Source organism: Trichoderma asperellum, chromosome 1 (genome assembly GCF_020647865.1).
Source record: "Trichoderma asperellum chromosome 1, complete sequence".
Taxonomy (NCBI): domain Eukaryota; kingdom Fungi; phylum Ascomycota; class Sordariomycetes; order Hypocreales; family Hypocreaceae; genus Trichoderma; species Trichoderma asperellum.
The window spans coordinates 6216450-6231463 of record NC_089415.1 but is presented as its reverse complement, the minus strand read 5'-3'; the positions used below and the strand labels follow the sequence as shown (position 1 = coordinate 6231463).

At 50.5% G+C, this 15014-nt stretch overlaps 6 protein-coding genes across 6 annotated transcripts; 5 read left to right on the top strand and 1 right to left on the bottom strand.

Moving 5' to 3' along the window:
• Positions 1-1083: 1083 nt before the first annotated feature.
• On the top strand, positions 1084-1458 carry TrAFT101_001953 (uncharacterized protein; the record flags this gene model as incomplete). The annotated part of the gene is made up of 1 exon (XM_066126471.1): positions 1084-1458. The coding sequence occupies one exon, from the start codon at positions 1084-1086 to the stop codon at positions 1456-1458; it is 375 nt and encodes a 124-aa protein (XP_065982574.1).
• A 107-nt stretch (positions 1459-1565) lies between these two features.
• TrAFT101_001952 (uncharacterized protein) lies at positions 1566-4056 on the top strand (the record flags this gene model as incomplete). Its single annotated transcript, XM_024906376.2, has 2 exons — positions 1566-2110; positions 2178-4056. 2 exons carry the CDS (start codon positions 1566-1568, stop codon positions 4054-4056), a joined length of 2424 nt encoding a protein of 807 aa, XP_024763071.2.
• Positions 4057-5461: 1405 nt separating this feature from the next.
• Positions 5462-6737, top strand: TrAFT101_001951 (uncharacterized protein; the record flags this gene model as incomplete). Its single annotated transcript, XM_024909629.2, has 4 exons — positions 5462-5470; positions 5870-6072; positions 6167-6466; positions 6599-6737. The coding sequence occupies 4 exons, from the start codon at positions 5462-5464 to the stop codon at positions 6735-6737; spliced, it is 651 nt and encodes a 216-aa protein (XP_024763070.2).
• A 417-nt stretch (positions 6738-7154) lies between these two features.
• Positions 7155-8719, bottom strand: TrAFT101_001950 (uncharacterized protein). The gene is made up of 3 exons (XM_024901805.2): positions 8522-8719; positions 8165-8461; positions 7155-8102 (listed from the first exon to the last, which is right to left on the bottom strand). The coding sequence occupies exons 1-3, from the start codon at positions 8522-8524 to the stop codon at positions 7296-7298; spliced, it is 1107 nt and encodes a 368-aa protein (XP_024763069.1). The 5' UTR covers positions 8525-8719; the 3' UTR covers positions 7155-7295.
• A 109-nt stretch (positions 8720-8828) lies between these two features.
• TrAFT101_001949 (uncharacterized protein) lies at positions 8829-12376 on the top strand. Its single transcript, XM_024906374.2, has one exon. It carries the CDS (start codon positions 9014-9016, stop codon positions 10463-10465), a length of 1452 nt encoding a protein of 483 aa, XP_024763068.2. The 5' UTR covers positions 8829-9013; the 3' UTR covers positions 10466-12376.
• Positions 12377-12601: 225 nt separating this feature from the next.
• On the top strand, positions 12602-14803 carry GPD1 (glycerol-3-phosphate dehydrogenase). The gene is made up of 4 exons (XM_024907810.2): positions 12602-12751; positions 12981-13125; positions 13515-14199; positions 14263-14803. The coding sequence occupies exons 2-4, from the start codon at positions 12997-12999 to the stop codon at positions 14463-14465; spliced, it is 1017 nt and encodes a 338-aa protein (XP_024763067.1). The 5' UTR covers positions 12602-12751; positions 12981-12996; the 3' UTR covers positions 14466-14803.
• The last annotated feature ends 211 nt before the right edge of the window (positions 14804-15014 follow it).

Sequence of the window (15014 nt, the reverse complement as noted above, 5' to 3'; positions counted from 1 at the left end):
AGAATTGAACACTACAATAACGGGCGAAGTGAGGTGATAGAAGCGCGTGCTCCCGCGCATCCAGCCTTCGAGTCGCTCCGTGCCTTCAACAGCGTATTTACCTATCCGTCCGTCTCTCTCTCTATATATCTTTACGTTTATTGTGTAGGGCATTAAATCTTGGTCAAGGCCAGATTTTACGTTTACAGGTATACTTTGAGTGTAAAATATGGCATAACTTGATACTATTTACCGGTTTTTGAAGCATAATAAAAAGAACTTTTGCTTTATATTTTACTTCCCCCCTATTCTTTTAAATATAGTTTATTATGGAGATTATTATCTGTACATCAGAACATTATTACAGGTAAATTTGCTTTTGCAACAAGCATCTGAGTTCAAGACAAGATTTGGGTAGGCCACAACATCGCTGGGGTGGCTGAATAACATTAAGCGCGCAAGTAGTACTCTGTACATGAAAATTGGTATTAGTTGAGGGGTTGAAACCTGAGAAGGGAAATCTACTAATTTAATGCGTCTCTGAATACTTTATGTGGCCTATTGGACAGCAATCTCAAGTATTGTTAGATGATAAAATAAGAGAATATGATGCAGCCAGGTAGGAACAATAAGTACTACGTGCCTTATATATAATTCCCGTTTCTATCGCGACCTATGATCTCAGTCTCAATGTCGAGTCAGAGTCAAGTGACATGGAGTTCGGAATCCTTCCGGATGTATATGGACATCAAGGACCTGTTATTGTTGTTTCTATTGGCTATGGGGCACATGCAAATCCTCCGGCGAGGTACTGCTTGGAAGCGCGTACAAACATCATTTGCACCTTTGAGCTTGTATTACCGCCAAGTTCGGAGTGCTAGGCGCCCAAAACCTTTGGCGCAGGGGCCCTTGAAACCTTAACGGCCGCTGATGGGGCAATGGACACAGCGCTCTGCCTTAAAAAGCACAGGCCCCCCAGGGGAGAGGCATTGGATACTAGCACCAGACACAGCACTGCGAAGTGAGCACTGCGCCGTACCCACCGCATCAGCTTGCCCGTATCAGCCTTAGGTAGCAGCTCGTGTATGGCCTGAGCAGCGGTACATGCGCTCCCGCCCGCCATCCGCAGCTCGCCGTGGTACCGATCGCCAAACCAAACACCATCTCGTGGCCGGCACCTGCATCCACGTCCCGCATCCGCGAACCTCCAATCCATTGCCGCAACGCATCGCCCTGCCGCTCGCTGGCGTCGCGCTGTGCCGAATCGCCATTGCCCACGAGAGAGCGCCTGCTCGCCAGACCCGCGGGCGAGCTGCGAGCCTTGTCTGGCGGTGCCCCGACTCGCATCGCCGATCTGACTGGCCAGCTCTTTGTCCCTTGACCTCAACCTCTTTGTCTCGCCCTTTGCCTCTTCTGTCAGCCCTGTGCGGATCCGCCACCACGGCCGCCGCTCTCCTCATCGCCGCCGGCAGCCCATAGCCATTGTCGCGCACACTCCCCATCTCTCGCAGCGGCCGCTCTTCTCGTCGTTGTCGGTCGCGCTCCGCCGCTCACTCGTGCCTGCGGCATGATCACGCCCAAGCACGATGGAAGCGGCGCGGAAGACGATCGAGGTGCTCGGCCAGCGCATCCTGCCAGAACGACCCCATCACTTGGCTTTTCACCCCGAATGGCGATATCGTCCCAGCCACGGTGACAGCAACTCCTTTGAGGAATGGCACCACCCCCGCCTGCAATACCTGACCCTATTGTCCGAAGCCGATCGCGGCGTCCTGCTCACAAAATCCGATTATGATATGCGTGAAGAACCGGTCAAACCTCTTCCACGCGAAGTCAACGCGCTGGCCAAGGGTGGCGAGAAGAAGAAGTTGTCGCTGAGCGACTACAAGAACAAGAAGACCGGGGCCACGTCGTCCACGTCGCCGCCGGAGCCATCAATTGCCAAGAAGAAAGAAAGCGAACGCGCTGGCGACCTGTCGGCCAGCACGGGGGCCGTATCCGACCCCAAACCCACATCAGAATCCAAGTCTGCCTCAGAAGCGAGGAAGGCGGATAGACCCAGGCCACGAGAATCAGATCCGCTCGTTGACGCCAAACAGCGACAGGCTCGCGAGCCAGCCGCCGATATGAGGTGGGTACCTTTGAGCTCTGGGCGATAACAGCATTGAGCCATGATCAGCAAGCTAACGTTGATACAGATTACCTCCCAAGCCTCCCATCAAGCACCCATTACCACCTCGACCGCCTTCTCCCAATTCTAAGAAGCGCGTAGCAGATCTAGATGACGACTTGCGACCGCAAAAGCGATCCAAGGCTGATGGCAGCAAGCACATTGATGATCGGGCACCGCACTCTCGCGATGAAGCGCAGAAACGCAAAGATAGAGTCTCTTCCTCAACGCCTTACAAAGATGCGCCGTCGCATAAAGATGATAGATTAACCAACTCGTCCTCGCTACCCAATGGCAGAGCCATTCTGAAAGGCGCGGTGGGCTCCAGTCGCAACAACACTTCACCCGCATCTCGTCCTCGGGGCGACTCTATGAATGGCGCCCGGCCTACTGGGCCAGGAAGCAACCGAAACACACCCACCAAGCTAGACACGTCAAAGTCAAGCGTGCCGCCATTGTTATCTCCTCTGCACCTGAGCTTTGACGACCGGAACAACGAGGACAAGTCTCAGGCAAGGCAGGAGAAGAGAAGAGTTCGGGACGACTCTCGCGAGCGGAACAAGTCCCCTACTAGGCATAAAAAGTCAGACTCCACATCAGAGTTCAAGAGACAGAAGTCACCAGTGAGAATTCCTCCACTGCTCTCGCCGACTTTGCCGCCGATAGTAGAGGCTGCTTTGCAGCTGAGAAAGAAAGGATCAATAGAATCATTGGAAGGCAAGCCTCTCAAGGGCAAAGACGAGAAAGAGAAGGAACTGCCATCCAAGAAGAAGAAACCTGTTGCCGATTATCACTCTGACGACGATGAGCCTCTCTCACAAAAACCACAAAAACCACAGAAGTCACTCATTGTTATGATCAAAGTGCCCAAGAAATTACGAAAGGACGTTAAACGGATCTTGGCCTTATCATCATCTACAGCCGCTCGCAAGGAGTTACAGGCTCAAAACCAGGAACGTTCTGCTGCGCCAGAGGAATTTATCCAGCCGCCACCAGCAAGGAAACGGCCGGTGGCTCCCGTTGAAGCGGCAGCATCTTCAGAAACTAACGCACAGAAGAAGCCCAAGGCTTCTGATATCCCCAACTCCTCTCGCCTGCCTGCTCCAACTACCCCATCCAAAAAGGGTGCTACCTCCATGTCTCGCGTTAGCTCAAGTAATTCTTTGGCCCAGACTCCTGGAGACGCGGTCAATGCCACTCCGTCTGCCCCTGCCCCAGCCGACCGCCGCGTCAATGGCCACGATGTGCATCGCTCAGAATCATCGGAGGCTAGGATTATGCGAGAAAAAGAGGCCAAATTCAACGCTCTCGGACGCCGCCTTAAGCATGAAGCGGACACAGCTATGAGAGGAGGTCGTCGAAGCCCGGGAGTTAACGGCCACACGCGCGAGCCTGACCTGAGCAAAGGATATGTGATCAGCGTGGAGAGTTTGCTGGCCTTTATGGCTGGCTTCCAAGCGCAAAACATTTACCGCGGGCTGTGCAATAAGAGGAGCGACCCGACTGGATGGAATAGCCTATTTCCCTTGCTTGACTTTATTCAGGGCCAGATGAAGAGACAGGAGACACATACCCGCCGTTTCCTCCCGCTCTATGTAGTCGTTCTTAATCTTCATTCCGTGGCTATCACAGAGCTCATCCGCTGCCATGTGGTTGAAAATTCCACTCTTCCGCAGCCAGACTGGTTTGGGCTTGAAAAGAAGCGGCTCAAACTTCTTTCTCAAATCAACGAGGCTGCCAGCAACATCGACACTCTAACCTTGCGCCTCAATGTACCAGCACACGCAACGCTAGATGATATGACGGCGGCGTCGCTCCGAATCCTTAGAACATGGTGTCATAATGAGCAGGTCGAATGGACCCCCGACGCTCATCTTAAGGAGCCTGTTGCGTCTCGAGGTTCATGAAACGAATGATATCAATGGCACTCACGGAGAGGGAGGGAAAAGACCAAGCCGGCACTTGTCTATCGGTATCTCTTCTTTACAATACACTACTTATGATAATCGGCATGGCTTTGACAGCTGACGGGAGTTGGGTGGCTATTTTGGAGCTTGTTAGCTCTTCCGTTTGCCATCATTGCCTGAGTTTCTATGCAAACAACTGTGCAAATGATCGGATTTTGAGATTCTGCATTTTGGCGTTGGGTCACGAACAATGGATTTTCCTTCTCCTTCCTGCTTCAAGCACGTGGTAAATCACCCGAGTTAAGAGAAGAGAAGAAAAGGAGTTTACGTCGTTGAAAGAACAAAAGATTCTGCCACCAACCAATGCACCACCGCGAGACGGATTGCATCTGCCGCCATTTGGCCTTTTTACTAGCAAATTGTATTGCTTCACGTATTTTATGATATCCCTGTACTCGTACTGTTCTCTTTACGCTGTTTTATATCTCAATCTTCCCGTCATTCATCACTTTGTGTCGATGATGGGTGACTTGATTACTGCTGGCGCAAAAAAGGTTTAGCCTCTTTTCATTGCGTGTGAGGTTGAGATAACAGCCAGAGATGAAACACGCAGTACCGCTGAGTTTCTCTTTTTCACAAGTTTTTTTTGTTGGCTCCTCTTTAGGTATCTCTCTTCTTTTTCCTGACCTCACTTGTTGAAGATAGAAACTAAATGCTCATGGTCTCGATCTATGGCATACGTTTGTTTGAAGAAAGGGGGTGGGGGTTCAAATGGAAAATAGGATTGGGAAAGTGGAACAGTCGGGCAGGCAAGGCGACTGTGATCTGCGAATTGTGGTTTTTTTTTTTTCCTTTTCTGTCTTTTCCTTTGCTCAATCCAAAAAGTTGGAGCGGATATTGCGCACATACATTGGTTCTGTTGCGGGCTTGTGTTTTTCTTCTTTTAACTCTTCTTAATTTTGCTCTTTGTAATACACGATGGCAGAATCTGTAATCAAGAGCCGTTGAGAGATCCAGTAGATGAAATAAATACCAATATATGATTGACGCAGGCTGTGTGTCCATGTTTAAATGCATGAGCCTCTGATTAGAAAGTCTCAATAGTTCTTTTGGTGATACATGTGAAGGAGCCCAATGGGTGTGAGGAATGCGCTTATAAAGAGCAGTTAATAGGGATTCAGCTGCCTTGATCGACTGATTTCAAGTTGACCAACTCCTTGGTATGCATGGTACGACTTGCTTGACACCTCGAGTGAATTCCCACCGCGTTCAATGGAGTTGATTTCTGTAATCATCGAGCTACAATACAATGTCATATCATTCATAATTCACATATGCGTTGGTGAATCTTCCACTTGTCTAAAAGAGTAAATTCTATTGAAGAGCATTGATAGAGTGATCTGGTATGAAGAGCGTCCGTCCAGCAAGAAGGCATGAATTGCTGCGTTTTTTGCACTTGCAGAAGACAGAAACCAAGACACTTCAGTCTCCCCTACACTGACAACTGCAATCTCTTGTCACTTGTGCCCTCAAAAGTGCGCAATACACACCGCCCTGGGGCATTTCGCATTCAGCTCGAGCGTCTACTTATAGTCTACTGGTTTTGGCCTGCTCTCTATTATATAACTCTTACTTTCACACTTTACTCTTCTCTCTCTTCCCTCTTCTTTTTTTTTTTTTTTACATCTACACAAAGCATTAGGCCCTTCTACTGGCAATTACTCCCTTGTTTTTTTCTCTATTCTACACCGTTTCATCACAACGGAACAAACAGACAATCAGTCATCTATAGAACATTTTCGCTCTTCACCAGATATCCATTCATCTCATCATCATCATCATCATCATCATCATCATCATGGCCCCTCAGGACAAGAAGTGGGACGATTCCGCCGAGCGCGACCTCTGCGTCTCCATAATTTACTGCAACAATGAGTCCAAGGGTCGTACCAACTGGCCTCGCATCGAGGAGGTCATGAATGGCCTTGGCTACTCGTTTACCAAGGACGCAATGTCGTACGTCTCTACATACTCTATACTTCATATTATCCTCTCCAAATACAAGTCCATTGCAAGTAAGAACAGAACTAACTCCCCAAAACAATAACAGCCAACACTTCTCCAAAACCATCATGAAGGAATTCAAAGCTCGTCATCCCTCCCTGCCCACCTCCGCTTCCTCTTCGCCTCTTAGTGCCCGGAAGCCAAGGGCTGCTGCTGGAAAAGCTGCCACCAGCACTCCTTCCAAGAAGCGAACCAAGAAGAGTGCCACCAAGGACGCAAAGGATCAGTTGAGCGACGGCGGAGATGACGATTTTGACTATGATTCCACCCCGTGCAAGAGAGTCAAGAAGGAGGAAAAGGACACCGCGGTCAAAAAGGAAGAAGCTGCAGATGCTACTACCGAAACGTAAAGTAAACCCAATCTCCCTGGAAACAACACCCCAGCACAACTCCTCACTCTCCCTCTCTCAAGAAGAGAAATTTACTCCACAAAATTGGGTAGGGGGGACACTCATACTAACAAACACTTGTGTCTCAGTGCCGCCGATGACAAAGAACAAGCTTTCCGGGACTGGGCTGCTAAAGGCCCCTCTGAGGAAGAACAGAGTCATATTCAGGTCTACCAGATGCCTTCTTCGTCTTCTCTTCTGCTCTCATCTCACATAGAGAGATACTGATATATACCATTGGCATATGGGTTAGCTAGGGAAAAAGATATTTGGCACCCTTTTGGAAGCTATTTATTTGCAAGTTATGGGCCGGTGGAAACGAAGTGCTATATAGGCTTGCTAGGGAGAATCGACATAAGTCCATTATAGAGTGGCTAACAAGGCAAGGTTGCTTTAATACTATTACACAATTGCATAGCCAAGAAACCTGATCAGTGTCCTTGCCATACTGAAGAAAAGGAAAGAAATGGCTTCCTAATTTGCTGCTGCGGATTCTCCTGTCTATCTATCTGTTGCAGCTGGACGTATAAAAAAGGCCATGCTTGCCTATGTCGTTGGCAAATGAGAGCATTTCTTTCTTCGTCGAAGATATATGGTTCGCAGAGATCCCACCAAATGAGATGAGAGATGATTTAAAATTACAGTGTCATTTTATTAAAAATGGATAGACGTACTAGAATTTCTATTCTGCAAGCATTTCCATCAAACCAACCGTGAGCTACAAAGTTCCCAGCCCCAACGCCGCAACTGCATGGATTAAAATACCAACATCAAGAAACCTCTCCCTTATCGTGGTGATCGACCATCTAGTCTGTTGCCATCACTTGGTCCCTTCTTATCTGGGGCTCTGGACTTATCATCAGCGTCTCCCTTTCTCTTAACAGTTCCACGCAAACTCTGTCCTTGGCCCGCAAAGTGAGGTTTCGCCACCTTCTCTTGCTCCTTCTCCGCATCTGTCTTCAACGGTTTTAGCTCATATCCGAAGAAAAGCTTGTTGGGAGGTAGGCGAAGGGGTGCAGGGGCGCCGGTTCGTTTCTTTGGAACCGCAGTTGTCTCTACTGGCACCGGCGTGGCGGGCTTCGGTGTTGCAGTCTTACTGCCTTTCTTGGCAACTCGCTGGCCTTCTCCAAGGAAATTGGTCGGCACGCTGGTCACTGAAGGAGCAATGGAGCTGTAATTTATGGCCTGGGCCATGGTCCCCTGACTATGCAAGATACCACCGGCAGGCACTCCTCCCATAGTGCTCCGTGGTGTGCTTGTACCGCTCTTCCTCTCAGGCTCAACATAGCCAACAGGCGCCGCAAATTCGACCGATACGTCGGTTTCAATCATACTGACGCCCATCTTGTCCGTCTCTGGTTTAACGTCCAAAACCGCAACATCGTAGACGTCATCGTTGTATTCAAAGTTGAAAATATCGCCTTTTGTTAAAGTTGCAAAGTTCCTAAAAGCTTTTTCCAATACGGCCTTCGGATCGCTAATCTCGAGAAAGTTAACCGATTGGGGTTGTAGCTTGACCATCCTTGCAAGCTCCAACGAAGTGGTTCGAATTTGTATCATATCGCCAACGTCCAAGCCTAGTGTTACCATCATCTGTAAATGGTCAGCAAAGATAGGAACAAAGAGGAGCCGGCGTCGAGTATATGGCAACTCACCCACTGGGGAATATATGCACGACCTTCTTCGGCAATGAATTCCAAAACTCCGGCATGTGAGTGCTTGCCCTTCTCGCCGTTGATCATCTCCATCAGTAGGGGCCATTGCACATGGAGCTTAGAAACTTTGTCAAGAGCCGATGGAGGAAGAATGATCTTGGATCCGTAATTCAACTCCGGCCGCTCGCTGCCCGGTGCCATGATGACGGGATAACATCTGTAGTATTCGTCGAAGCGTTGGATTATGGGCCGCCGGCCATGGCGTGCCATGCCATAGGGATCGAAACCAAAACCGGACTTGAATAGCATTAGCACGCAAACACACGGGCATTTGGGGTGCAAATATGCCAAACTCACCATCTTGGCGTGATGTAGTAGTAAGCAGGCGAATCAACGATAGATGCAGCCAGGCTACTTCGCCTGCGAGTTCTAGAGAGAGGCGCTCAAAGGAAGCTCGGTCCGTTCAACAGTCTTCTTATCTTAGCGTTTATCCAGTAAGAATGATTATTGGCGCGTTGGTTGTTGGTTGGCGAGCTTGGGATGTCAGAGTCAAGAAAGGCGGAAGACGTGGGGTTCGCAGTGGAGGCAGCTGTTGAGTGACGCAGGTACCTTTTATCGCGGCGCTGAGATAACGCCAAAAAGTTAATCCCGGCATGTGGAAGCTCTCGCTGCTCCTTGCACCAATAGATCCGCCACTTAGCTGCTGCTGCCTGCCACCGCGTCATCTTTAATTTATTAATCATTCAGAAAACAAATTGGTGTTGGATTTACTGCGTTTGAGCTACCTCTTTGTCCACCAAGGAAGAACAAGGGGCGATCGTCCGAGTCGTTTCGTCATCTCGAAGCACCATGTCTTCCCGTTACTCTGCGGCGCGTCCAAAGCGAGCTGGCGAGAATTTTGCTCGAACACATTACAGCAACGAGGAGGATACGAAGCGAGTCAAGTTTGATGTCCGCAACCCGTCTATCTTGGCGCCGGATGCGCGGGAGGACGATGCAGTTCTCGATGCCGACGTGATTGGCAGCAGCCACGCTACGAAACGAGGCGCCGTGAACCTCGACGGCTACGACAGCGATTCGGACAATGAGAATTTCAATGCGCGAGCAGGAACTCGCAAGAAGGGAGATGTGAATATCCTTGAGCAGCTCGATAACTACGATGCCAAGGCTAGCAGCGCCAACGGCCAACCGGACAGACCGATTAATGAAGATGATGACGATGACGACATGTTTGCGGCGGAGAACGACGAGGAACAAGGAAAGGAGGAGGCTGGAGAAGACGAATACTTTGATAAATCTGGCAGAAAGAAGAAGAACGTCAAGTTCTTGGACGACGCTCAGATTCAAGGCCAGGAGAAAAACAGCAAAAGTGGAGGAACCATCCGCCTAGATGAACACGAAAGTAGCGACGATGAAGAAGACTTGGAGCTTGCGATTCAAGAAGAGGGAGTAGACGAAGAAGTGGGAGCTGGTGGCTTGAAACGCAACGCACCCAAAGTTGAGGCTTTCAATCTTAGGGAGGAGATGGAAGAGGGCCGATTCGACCAGGATGGCAACTACGTTCGAAAAGCCAATGACGCCGACGCCGTGCATGACAGCTGGCTCGAAGGCTTGAGCAAGAAAGATATGAAGAAAGCAGCAGCAGCGCACGAGAGACGCGAGGCTGAAGCACGAGAGAAGCGCATCGAAGAGGATGGCGTCTTGGTCTCTGAGCTATTAGCCGCGTTGATCACGAGGCTGGAAAGAACCGAAACACCCATAGAAGCTCTAGCGCGACTAGGAAAAGACAAGACGAAAACCAAAAGGGTACCCAAGTGGAAGCTCAAGAAGATGAACAAGGGTGCAGAAGCTATGGAAACGGATCAAGAGGTAGCAGCCGACCCCAAACAGGTGGAGATCAAAGAAGCAATCGATGCTATCACAGACGCGGCTGATAAACTACTGAGTCGTGGGCACGAGGAAATCTACGAGCAAGAGAGAGAACTGCTAGTTCGTGAATACCGAACAGAGACGGGTGAAGACTGGGTCGAACCCAAGATCGAGGTCGAGGCCGAGGCTGAGCCTCAGCCAGCTGCACCTGCACCTGCAGAAGACGCATCGGCTCGGGCTAATGGCACAATGTGGGAGTTTAGGTGGACAGATGGACGAGACAATGCCGCAAAGCAAGGTCCTTTTGACGGCCCCACGATGAAAGCTTGGCAGGATGCCGGATATTTTGGTCAGGGCGTCGAGTTCCGAGTCGTCGGCACAGGTGAGCATGCGTGGGCCACTTCGGCAGACTTTTCGCGGGGACAGCTGTGAACAAACAAAGAGACGCTGAGGGCGTGAGGAGAGGAGCAAACAAGCGAACGGGTAGAGCCGCTTCTCCAGGTCTCCAGGTTCCGGTGGCTTGTTTTTGTGCCGGGTCGACCTGTGAAAGTGGGAACTTTGGATCGATAAAAGCGTCCATGACGATCTCTTTGGTCTTCTCAGAGCAATCAAAAGCTCTGCAGCATCCGTCCCGGCGCCTCAGCCGCGGCTAAGAAAGGCACGGTGTGCTGGGGACGAGAATGACAACGGCAGGCTGTGTTCCTGGAACTCCCGATCTCGACGGGGCCGATCTGGGGTCGCAGGCTTCTCCAAGATCCCACAAGCCGTAACGCTCCGGCGCTTGATTCCGCAGCGGCCCTAGGGGAAGCGCGATGGCAGCCGAGCTTTGCCGCCTGCATATTAACGCAGGGATTGGATCAAGCTGATGGTTGCCGTGCAATAAGTGGTGTTGTTGTAAGAGCGAAAATGAGGGCATCGCCAAGCAGCCTGCGCAAACTCGAGGTCGCCCACAACGACGAGAGGCATTCAGGTACTTTCGTACTTACATACTTACCTATGCGAATTATGGGACGATAGTACTAGTAACTACATTAGGAAACCAGGTCGATGAGCGATTTCTATTATTCATCATTTCTGTCCTTTGCACACGCCACTGCTGCACTGCACCCCTTATCATGTCCGTATCAAGACCTATATCATGCGTACCCACGCAAGACGTGCGTGCCGCTGCCCAGCTGAGGCCACGGGGGGTGACAAAAAGGGTCAGCTTGATGTAACTCATTTTGCTTGTCATCGCGACCGTTGCCGGAGAGGCTGTTTAAGAAACGTGCTCGCCGTTCATCGGCTTCGTTTGACTCCTTCAACTCCTTGTCTCGTGTATTCAGCTTGACTGCCTCCTTGATATTACCAAACATGAAAAATAATACGGCCGCGGCAGCCCCGGCGAAAAAGCGTGGGATGGCTAACTCGGCCGATGGGGCGGATCGCAGGATAAGCCCGGGCGATGCTTTTGATCTCTCGCTCAGCCTATCCAAAAACATCTGCTATGACCTCATAATCTCATAGCCAACACGGACCTTTTCAAGGAGATGGCAAAAGCAGCTCAGCGAGCAAAATATCATAATTCCTCATGATCTGTCTCTTTTTTCGCCTCTTGTCGTATATTCCACACTCCGGCCGGCGGCGCTGGCCGGTGGAGCACAGCATGAAATGACCAAGACGGCGGCCGGGCCTTTGTTGAGAGGCGAAGTTCCCGCCTTAGGGCAGTAGAAAAAAACACCGCCCCGCCGGCTACGCCCCAAAATTCAAGAAAACAGCGCATGTTGGTGCCGGGGCCCAGCCTTGCGACGGGCTTATTATTGGGCGGACTAATAGGTAGCTCTTCCCATCGGATTTGAACCTGCGTGTTAGTCCAAGGCTGCTCGGTGAGCTGGTTTATTTGTGTCGTTCCCCTGGAAATTGCAAATGGAAGAGGCTGGTTGGATGATAGGAGGAGCACGTTTTTTTCTTGGCTCGCTCTCTTTGAGCGCTGAGGCCCGAGATTGCCAGTCAGGATTGGGACGGATTCGGCGCCCTAAGGATGATGACGGTGCGTGTTGGTAACGGATACTATGCAGTGAATATGAGTAAATAAGCATTGCATTGGTAGGTAGATGCAGGTACTCTGTCTGTTGCTGCCATTCTAGAGGTAGATGTTTGGCATTCTGCCAAGCATGATCAAGCTACCATCGTTGTGTTGAGTGGTATGAATAGCGGTATCTTCATCAAGCTGGGTTCCAGCAGCTAGACGCAATAATCGAATCAACCACGCAGTAGTACCTATGTACCTCGAGCTAGCCCCCGTCTGCTACTGCCCTTCTATTGCGTTCCATCCATTCCCGCTGGCAGGAGCTGCCACCCACGGTGCCAGTACTTAGCTGGTAGCGTCTCGAGGTACCTCCGACCAGCTTCGGCCGTTGTATCTCTTGTATCCGCCCAGTACCGCCCAGTATGGCACCGTACCTTAGTAGTGCCGCTCGCTGCGACCTACCCAGATGCGGTCTGACCCCCCCTTGCTTGAGCCGTTAATAATTCCCAGGTGGCGGGGCCCAGTCTTTAAACGCGCTCCGCCAAATGGCATGGATTGCGCTCATCCGATGCCGCATCACGGTTGGGCCAGAAACACTATTAATCTTTCCACTGCTCCCCTCTCCTGATCTTTTTCTTCTCTTCTCTCCTCTCCATAGCCCTTCGTCACAGGCATCGTTCTATCCCCTATCTACTTCAAACCACAAACAGGTTAGTATAACATGACATGTTCACGATAAGCCCGGCACTTTGACGGATCAATGTTTCTGCTTGTTTGCCCCTCAGCTGTTATCCTTTAGCTACCCCGCTAAGCTCCTTTGCGTCACCATTTTTTTTCCTATTTACCCCTCCTTGCTCCCAGCTTCTACACACAAAAAAAAATATACACAGCAACAAAAAGTCTTGGAGCTTAAGCTTACTCTCAAACTCTTCATCACAGTCTCAAAACAGCTATAATGGCTCCCGTCAAGGTCGGAATCAACGGCTTCGGCCGAATTGGTCGTATCCTGCTCCGCAACGCTCTCGAGAAGCCCGAGCTCCAGGTCGTTGCCATCAACGATCCCTTCATTGAGACCACCTACGCTGTGAGTCGCCCTTCCTTTCATTTCTCTCCTAGTTTCTGCCCCTCCTTCAATCCGTCTCAATGCCCCTCGATTTCTGCCCAACCAAGCATATTTCGGTTTCGGCAGGCGAGATGAAGAGAAAAATCGGGAAACATAAAGGGCGATGAAGAGAGCTGGTGCTTAAGAAAGCTGCTCTCGGCATCGTGGAATGTGATGACTTCAACATCGCATTACCATGGAACGAAGCTTTAAAATTTCGGCCAAGCCCAGCTCAACAATCACCATTATTTCCATTGTTGAGAGGTGCTGCGTTTAATGTCTCAAAACAGTTTCGCGCAGCTCCTCTCGCAACTACCCCTCACTACCTGCAGCAGTTCCCATTACACGGCCGCTAACTGAGATATTATTAGGCCTACATGCTCAAGTATGATTCCTCCCACGGCTCCTTCAAGGGCGACATTGAGGTCGATGGCCAGAACCTCGTTGTCAACGGCAAGCCCATCCGCTTCTACGCTGAGCGCGACCCCGCCAACATCAAGTGGAGCGAGACTGGCGCCGAGTACATCGTCGAATCCACCGGTGTCTTCACCACCGTTGACAAGGCCAAGGCCCATCTTCAGGGCGGTGCCAAGAAGGTCATCATCTCTGCTCCCTCTGCCGATGCCCCCATGTACGTGATGGGTGTCAACCACGAGAAGTACGACGGCTCTGCCGATGTCCTCTCCAACGCTTCTTGCACCACCAACGGCCTGGCTCCCCTCGCCAAGGTCATCAACGACAACTTCGGCATCGTTGAGGGTCTCATGACCACTGTCCACTCCTACACCGCCACCCAGAAGACCGTCGATGGTCCCTCTGGCAAGGACTGGCGTGGTGGCCGTGGTGCTGCCCAGAACATCATCCCCAGCAGCACTGGTGCCGCCAAGGCTGTCGGCAAGGTTATTCCTTCTCTCAACGGCAAGATCACCGGCATGTCCTTCCGTGTCCCCACTGCCAACGTCTCCGTCATCGACTTGACTGTCCGCCTCGAGAAGGCCGCCTCATACGAGGAGATCACCAACGCCATCAAGAAGGCCGCCGATGGCGAGCTCAAGGGTACGTAGAGATATACCTTTTCCCCTTTTTTCAAAAAGCAGCATGAAATTAATTCTACAATAGGAATCATGGCTTACACCAACGACGATGTCGTCTCCACCGACATGCTCGGCAACAACAACTCCTCCATCTTCGATATCAAGGCTGGTATCTCCCTGAACCCCAACTTCGTCAAGCTTGTCAGCTGGTACGACAACGAGTGGGGCTACTCCCGCCGTGTCCTCGACCTCTTGGCCCACGTTGCCAAGGTCGATGCCTCCAAATAAGCGCCTAGCTCTGTCTAGATGGGCCCGGGGGTGGGCGTAACTACCTTGTTAAGAAAAAAAAACACCACCAAAAAAAGAGGAAAGCAGGGTGCAAACAGCTACCGCACGCCAGCATGAAGATAGACTTCATGCTGTTTATTTCCGAGCTTGGAACTGAAATGGAGAGAAAAGAAACTCCGAACCCTTTTGGGAGAAAAAAAATTAATGCCCTTATGGATTTGGCGATGCAAACATTTGCTAGTAGCTTTAGCTTCATAGGCTCTCGCACATACTGAGCCTATATAATAGTATCATGGCCATGAAATATAGAGCCAATCCGCTCAAATACTAGTGTCGTGCCCTTTTGATTTGCACATAGTGATTTCTTGTAACTTTGACATATGGCAGCTAACGAAAACAAGTGTCATTTTTATTCGTTCATTATGACTTCATCAGTATCCCTAGTTGAGTGTCCAGGAGGACAATTAGCATTTTTAACCGCCCATCTCCGGTGTTTTCTTTTAGCTTTTGCTACACCTTACTATGCAGTATTTTCGGTACATTACTGGA

Coding starts and splice junctions, on each gene's coding strand:
- TrAFT101_001950 (XM_024901805.2), bottom strand. Junction 8,103..8,164: donor GTGCATATATTCCCCAGTGG/GTGAGTTGCCAT, acceptor GACCATTTACAG/ATGATGGTAACACTAGGCTT.
- TrAFT101_001949 (XM_024906374.2), top strand. CDS start 9,014: ATGTCTTCCCGTTACTCTGCGGCGCGTCCAAAGCGAGCTGGCGAGAAT.
- GPD1 (XM_024907810.2), top strand. CDS start 12,997: ATGGCTCCCGTCAAGGTCGGAATCAACGGCTTCGGCCGAATTGGTCGT. Junction 13,126..13,514: donor TCATTGAGACCACCTACGCT/GTGAGTCGCCCT, acceptor AGATATTATTAG/GCCTACATGCTCAAGTATGA. Junction 14,200..14,262: donor CGCCGATGGCGAGCTCAAGG/GTACGTAGAGAT, acceptor ATTCTACAATAG/GAATCATGGCTTACACCAAC.